The sequence below is a fragment of the Symsagittifera roscoffensis genome, chromosome 1, assembly GCF_963678635.1.
Source record: "Symsagittifera roscoffensis chromosome 1, txSymRosc1.1, whole genome shotgun sequence".
Taxonomy (NCBI): Eukaryota; Metazoa; Xenacoelomorpha; order Acoela; family Convolutidae; genus Symsagittifera; species Symsagittifera roscoffensis.
Window position 1 is genome coordinate 46,323,037 of NC_087062.1, and position 7,965 is coordinate 46,331,001.

Sequence of the window (7,965 nt, forward strand, 5' to 3'; positions counted from 1 at the left end):
TTTCGTCGAGTAAATCTGTGTGTTTAAAGGCAGGACTAGCGCGGAGGACATACATAAGTTTAGGGACAAAGAAACAGTTTTTAATGAGAAAGAAAGCGGTTTGACATGGTAAAGAAGCTGTTCGCTGCAGGAGTGTCTTGAGTTTCGCAAGTTTGTCCATTAACTCTGCTCGAATCGACCTAGTGCCTAGACCAGCCCCAAGAAGTGTGCTGTCTTCGGCATCAACGCATTGAATAGTGGGAAATGTCTCACGAAAAGCTCTTTCTATCTCCTTTTTACTGCTCCCAAAAGCTGTCACCTCGCACTTCTTCTCATTCAAAAGAAGACCAAGTTTCTCACATGCTTGTTTGATACTCAGAAGATCATGGAGAGTGGTGCGCCATTCATCAGCAAAAGCAACGTCATCCAGGTATCCAGTTTTCAGCTTGCTCAAGAGGTTCTGCAAAGCAGGATGTAGGACAAGACAAAAGCCAAAGGTAGCCAAGGGATCGCCTTGCTGAAACCCTTCTGTTGATTTGATGATGAAGGCACCATATATCAAGAAACTGCTTTCTTCGTAGCAGAGTTTCACAAAGCTAAGGATCTCCGGGGCGTGTTCATTGATGGCTTTCAAAATGACATCACGTCTTACACTGTTGAAGGCGTTGGCAAAGTCAATTTTGACAAAGGCTTGATCACGTTCTGCGCATTCAATGAAATCGCGCGCTACATGGGCCGCCGCCTCACTCCCGTGTTTAACACCAGCTCCTAGCTGAAAAGGCCAAAAATAATTTTTGAATTTTTCCAGCATGCGCCGTGAAATGCATTTGGAAGTGAGTCTTCGCAAAGTGTCTCCAATCGCGATCGGGCGTATTCCTCCACATTTCTTGGCCAAAGAGATGAGTGTAGCACTGGAGACGACAGGCTTGATGAACGCAGGGATGTTGCCTGTCAACAATAAATTTGTGTAGTCTGTCAGATGCGAGAGCAGGTTGTTGCCAGCTTCGTTAGCAGATGGTGAAAGTGCATCTTTCACGTGTTGTGGTCTGAGGCCCGTCGGTCCACCAGCACGGGTACAGGACTTTATCCTCCACGGTAATTATCCTCCAGGCGATATCCTCCACCATTATCCTCCATTTATCCGCAATGGAGGATATCGCCTGGAGGATAATTACCGTGGAGGATAAAGTCCTGTACCCCTGTTTGAGAAATGGGTACAGGACTTTATCCTCCACGGTAATTATCCTCCAGGCGATATCCTCCATGGCGGATAAATGGAGGATAATGGTGGAGGATATCGCCTGGAGGATAATTACCGTGGAGGATAAAGTCCGTTTCCCCACCAGCACTACCTGCGTTAAAAGACATGACCGCTCTCCTGACTTCAGACTGACTAACTTGAAGTTGAACACGGTCGTTAGATGGGAGTGTAGCTTTGTCTGCGGATGCAGAAGGGTGTTTCGCATCGAGCAGTGTTTTGTTCTCAAGAGTCGGTGGCAAGAAAGTATCGTCGCTGGCTGCCAACCTGACAGCTCCCTTGATATCTCCTTCGTCAAGTTTGGCAGCAATCAGTTTGGAGTTGTCGTTGTTCCCAGAGCTTGCTGGTTTCTGCGAGACTGGAGAAGGCAAAGTGTACTCACCCCTGTTGAAAGCATTTATCTGTTGCTGTATGGTGCTTCCAAGTGAGGCTCTGACCTTCTTACCTGCGCGTGTAGGTTTGCGGAGGCAGCAAGAGGGCATGATCAGATAGCGACCCCATGCTTCCTTGCTTCCCGGGTTAGTAACCACCTCTTTGATGCATTCAGCAAACGTGGAGGCAAAGTTGACACGTGCGAATTTAGGGACAAATTTAACAGTAGGACATTGAAACTTAGTTAACAAATCAATAAAATCAGTTGTTTGAAAGTTTTCAAAATCTAACTCATGTCGTTTGTATGTATCGCTAGTATTGTTCTTTCCGGTGCCTGGACATCGGTTGTTTATGTGACCATGTGTGTGGAACTGCTTGTTTGCCTTTACCGTGACGAGTCGGTTGCAGTCAGCGCATATTTGTCTGCGGCTTCGGTTGATTTCAGTTTTGCAGTTGTCACATATGAAATCGATGTTGGGGGCTGCTTCTTTGCTCACTCCTACACAATCACTGTGTAACCATAGGTCACAGTTGTCGCATTGTATCCAGCCCACGTCACCTGATGGTCGTGAGCAGCCTTCCGAGGCACAGAAGGCAGATGTTGTGTCACTAGTATCAGTCGAATGATTATCGGGGCCACCACGGCGGCTCCGCGTACGTACCATTGGTCTGAAACTATTTAATAAGTTTATCACAACAATTAGGCTAACTTGTATACTATATTATCTCGTGTCGAGTTGCGTGTTCTTATTGAAGAAACGTAACCCGTATCGATTTTAATTTAAAAAAAGGACTTAAACACTTGTCATCTTCTTTTATCATTATCACTTCCATATCTAAAAAATTCCAAGAATTTTGACTGGAATACATGATGAAGGGACTCATGACTGTAACCTCGGTTACTATGATACTTTTGACCTTCTGATTACCAAAAAAAAATTTGATTACAATTGCTCTGTTTAGGGAACTGAATGTGTTCTCTGTGTCTGTGAAAAAAAAACAATGTCTTTTTCTGTTTTTTCGGACTCATTAATTAGGCTGTGTAATTACGCTTGCGATAAGCAAGGGTATTGCAATCGGGTACTTGACTTTTCTCCCCGTAAATAACTTTTTTTCAATATCAGTAGGAATGACGACTGTTGTCATGCAGATTACTGTCATGCTAAATTTCTTGATATTTTTACTAAAGCTTCCATCCTTGGGGTAGTAATTAGAGGGAATTTCGTTTCAGGTAATAGCTTTTTAAAAGGCAGATGTTGTGTCACTAGTATCAGTCAAATATATTAAATTCTTGAAAAAAAAATTCTTAAGATTTTTGTAGTTTTTGTCGGCTTATTTTTTTCGTTTTTTGTTTACAAGCAGTTTTTATTATCTGCTACGTTTTTATTGGCCTATTTTCCAAAGCATTGGATTTTTATTGATTACCTTAATTGCGTTTTTACTGTAATTGAAAGTTTTGTAAATTTATTGAAAGGTTTTTAAATGATTTTGGTTGATGTTATCAGCTCCGTCAAATTATATTGCGTACTTTCGAGATCAAAATATATTGTTGCGCTTTTTTGTGTTCCTGTACGGATGATTCGTGAAAATTATAGTTTTCTAGCTTTAAATTTTTTTATGACAACAATTTTGTTTCCGGCGCAAATTTTTGTCTTCATTCTGTTCTCGTTACCAATCTTTTCTTTATTTACCCTTGCGATTACCACGCGGCCGAACCCTATTTTTTCATTTTATATGCAATTGAAAAAAAATTAGGTTAAATTTGAATTGTCGGTTTTTCGTTTGTCTGCTCAAATTTTGTCGGCTAAGTTGCCACATCACGGATTTTGCTTGCACTGTAAGCAAACTTCATTGCTGTTTCAAATGCAATTGTCGTTCATTCTATTCTTAGGGGGACTTGAAAGATTTTCAAAAGTTTTTCTAAATAAAATCGTTTTTTTTTTGCTCAGCTGGTGTCTGCTTGAAGATGGTCGGCTTCAGTTGGAGTCTGATCATAGATTGTCAGCTTTGTTTCCACTCTGTAAGATTTGTTCGGTTACTAATTTGATATTCAAATGTCTGGTCAGTTTTCACTCGAATAAACCGCTCTCTAGACCTAGTTTTTCACTTTTTCGTTTTTTTTCGACTCTTTTTTTTTTTTAGGTTTGTGATGCATCGCAAGTGGTGCCAAGCTTCGCTTTGCTTTTGTGTAGGAAGTTTTGGATAGGTTTTTGTTTTCAGTTATATGCTTTGCTTGACGATTTTGCCAATGATTAGCTTTAAAAACGTTTCAATCCCTGTTGATTTTACCGAGAGGGGGCAGCAAAAATTCTGATGGCTATTCTGGAGTAATTTGGCTATTTTTTTAAAATCAAATAGGGGATGTTATCAGATTGAAGCGTGTGTTAATCTTTTTACTACCCGCACGCGTCCAGACAAGATGGTTCATGCGTTTTTACAGCAGATTTCCTCCATTTTCACGCGTGAAACAGCCAGATTTAATTATCTATCTTTACCACTCGCTAGTGCTTGAATTCTCACCCCTCCAATATCTGCCCTCAGTCTTCGTTTCAGTCCGCGCGAACTTCAAGTTGCTTGCCAATACAGGTTGGACCTACCTGTCTTCAACTACATACGAAAATGCATGAAGTGTACATTGGGGGAACTGGACTTTCTCAGAAATCACGCAGTGAGTTGCCCTGGAGAGGGAGACCGTATTGCCTGGACCAAGTATGAAAAGGAGTTTTTGTGCTTCTATCTAACTTGTGCTTCTATCTAACTAAACGAGGTTCAAGATCTTGCTCGTATGATCCAAAAGTTTCGTGAAAATTTGCTACTGATATTCTATTCTAATATTTCAGAGAAATTAAATGTGCGACTGAATTGTGGCGGTTTTCATCTTCCTGAGCAATTCCTTGACACTTTCCTCGTCCTTGGTCTACCACCCCTTGTGTTTTTTGATAATCCTCTTCCTCACATTTTGTCGCTACTCTTGTAGTTTTTATGGATACTTCAAATCTTCTTTGTGGAAATCCTTGTGTAAACGATGGGTGCAGTGAAGTCGCAACATGTAATGAAACATGTATCCTTGATTTATCAACTTCGTCCACGACTGCTAACGATAATGCCTCTTGCGTAGATGAGACTACCACACACTTTTTAACGCAAAATTTTGTCTTGGTTCCTAGCAGTGCAATAATTCCGGCACCACCACAGCCTCCACAAGGTAGAAAAGTGCAAAGAAATCCGTGTGGAAGCCAGAGCAGCGAATTTCAGAAATCTCTGCTGAATCCAGACGTACTACCGAAAAAGTATCAGCCTATATTGCCTGCTAAAGTGCCGAAGAATCCTTCTCAAGTGCACCTTTCGCAATCTTCAAATCTATACCGAATTGATCGCAACAATTTGTGCCGCCCGTTTCAGACTATAGCAGCGAAACCAAAGAAGCCAACAGTTACAAAAATTGCGCCAGCGCCTCTTAAACCACCTCCAATTGTACCCAACATTCAGAGCCATCTAAACAACTCACAGCCACATACAATTGTTTTTTGTCCTGTTAGTCAGCAAAGTGGACTAAATTTGAAACTGACACCTTACAAACCTATTCTACCGGCCCCTTCGAAGCAAAATCAGTTTTCGCGTTCACCTATTCCCATCCCAACAACTTCAAATCAGAGGTTCGTGCAATTTGACAGCTCATCGAAGCAGGCAATTAGTAGTAACCCAAAGGCTCAGAGTCAACCAATTAAAATGGAATCCGATCCAAAACCTTTAAATACGAGACCAACGAGCATTGTGCACCCGTTCAATACTTCTAAAAAACCTACGCCAATCAAATCAAAACTTCCAAAAACAAACGATCCCCAAAAGTCGCCGTCTTCGTCAATAGTTATTCCCAGCTTCGCAGTCGCGCCGTTTGTAGACCCCATGGCAAAGCAACCTGATCATGAAGACACGCATCGATATGAAAGCACGTTGCAGTCAAGTGCGAAAGTGTTGGAAACCATAGACACTGCAATGAAACAGGAGGCGGGGTCTCCTGGCCACGCTTTGGTTACACAAAGTTCAAAGCGAGAGATATCAGTGGAATCATCAGAGTCAGGAGATTATAAATTAACTATCGACGAAACTATCGAAGAGATAGAAAAAAATTCAAGCTGCATAATTGCGGCGGAGCCTTCAATTAAAACTAAAGTTGTTCACGTGCCACATAGTGATGAAAAAGAAAGCAAAAACAGAAAGTTAGCCATTGTTGGTCCTACTGTTCTAAAGCATTATCTCAATGGGATTTGGATAGAAGAAACCGTAACTGACTCGAATCAGTCAAAAAGCAAAGCTGAACGTGCAGATAAAGAAGACAAAGCTTCAAGGAAACGACCACATACAAACGATGACCAAAATGTCTCATCTACTTCTAAGAAAAAGAAACAGAGAAAAAGTAGCGATTATGTACCGGAAACAAAAATAAAAACACCACTAAAGAAGTCGTTTGCCGAAAAACCCCAAGTTGAAGTACAGAAGTCAAATCCAATTCATCAAAATCTGAGTCTGGATATTCCAGGATCCACAATTTTAAATGAAGTTGAACGGGTATCCAACGCATCTTCGCTGCTGCAGACATCCAGTTCCACCAGTAGTGGAGTATACAGTGCCTCGGAGTCATCTGCAAGCGGAAGTCACCTCCAAAATTGCGACTCCATTGGACAATCAAGTGGACTTGTGTCACCCGAAAGTGTCGAAAAAGCCAATTCCGCGACATCCAGTGACCTTATTGTGCGCCAACCACCCCCTATATCACCTATCAGAGCGCCATGTGATAAACCTATAATGCAGTGGTCTACATCAGATGTTTACAACTTCGTCAGATCAGTTCCTGCCGGCAGTGAATACGCTGACCAGTTCAAGAGCCAAGACATCGACGGTCAAGCGCTCTCGATGCTAAAAGAAGTCCACTTAATGAGTGCAATGAAAATGAAGCTAGGACCGGCTTTGAAAATATGTTCCAGCATACGTAAACTGAAAGAGCAAGGCTTCTGATTTAAACTATTTCTCGTGCATTTATTGAAGCTCTTTCCATGATAGATTTTATTACTCTCCAATTTGAAGTATTTTGGCCCCCTGTGTCTCGATGGGTGTCCATAGTTCAATGATCTGAGCTTAAGTCATACTTATTCATACTGCATATACTTCTAACTTTCAATGATATGCACTGGTGGAGAGGAGAGGAGAGTGACCTTTTTATGTTGCTTCTATAGTTTAGATAGGCTTGATCGATGTTTTTTATTTCGGTTGATTTTAGAAAAATTATGTAAAATATAATTTTGTTCATTTTCAAATTGCAAGCATTTATATCAAAAATTTATTTGCAAATTATTACTTGAAGCTAATTTAATCAAAATTATGATTTCTTTTATGCAAGTCTAGTCAATAAATTATTTGCATAAAACCTTTCGTTTTGTCTATTTGAAGCAAGGCATGGTTGTTCAGTGTCAATGAACGCAGTTAGGGTCTAGAACAACTAGCCGAAGGGACTTCAGGCCAAAATTTTAACTTAACAAGCATTTCAAAACGCTAAGTGTTAGTTTTTACTCAAGCGAGCTCGTGAGCTTTGTGATGCATAACGAATATCTTTATTTTTCCAACCCAAATTGCAATTCAAAGTAGTAATTTTGAAGTCAGATTTGCTGCATAGTAGTTGCAGTTTAATAGCATGTGTTCTCAACATTATGATTGGCTAGTGTTTGTTTCTGTGAGCTTCAGTAGCACAGTTGTGTAGTGCGGATGGTTTTAATGTTTGTGTGTGCGAGGGCAAGTTTGGTTCTCATAGAGGGCAATTGTTTTTCAAAAATCATTATCTTGTTTTTTTTCAACACTGTTAAAGCTACTTCACTGCCTTATTTTGCGAAGTGCGGCTTCGCTTGTGTTAAAATAAAAACAATTTTTGTGCATAACAAGAATAGCCAGTTGTTGAACAAGAAGCAGAGCTAATTTAGATTCGCCTAATTTTTTTGCCTATTTTTGGCGTTGCATGAGAAGTTCAAGACGAAATCTTTTAGCTTAAATGGGGGACTATCTACTTTACGGGATAATCGATTTTTTTGCAGATTTTTTTTTCATTAGAGGAAGCGCTGTGTGAAGCTTCTAAAACTACTTTTCCTGGTGGTTTTTCCTAGAAATCAAACAAATGCTCAAAATATATGAAATAGTCAATAAATAGTAAAGAAAAGGCATGAAATGGAGAAATTATGCAAAAAAAATTTATATTTTGTATTTTCGTAATTTATGTTCTCCAGTTAGAACAGCGGAAGTAGAACGAAAAACTAAAATAGCTTTTTCGAGTATTGACTATGTTTTCTCTTATTGATTTAGTTTTCAGG

At 40.3% G+C, this 7,965-nt stretch overlaps 1 protein-coding gene across 1 annotated transcript; it reads left to right on the forward strand.

Annotated features, from left to right (window-relative positions):
- Nucleotides 1-3,774: 3,774 nt before the first annotated feature.
- On the forward strand, nucleotides 3,775-6,966 carry LOC134845175 (polyhomeotic-like protein 2). The gene has a single exon (XM_063862069.1). The coding sequence runs from the start codon at nucleotides 4,592-4,594 to the stop codon at nucleotides 6,623-6,625; it is 2,034 nt and encodes a 677-aa protein (XP_063718139.1). The 5' UTR covers nucleotides 3,775-4,591; the 3' UTR covers nucleotides 6,626-6,966.
- Nucleotides 6,967-7,965: the final 999 nt, after the last annotated feature.

Bases quoted from the DNA above. Each gene is read 5' to 3' on its own strand.
- LOC134845175 (XM_063862069.1), top strand. From the start codon at position 4,592: ATGGATACTTCAAATCTTCTTTGTGGAAATCCTTGTGTAAACGATGGG.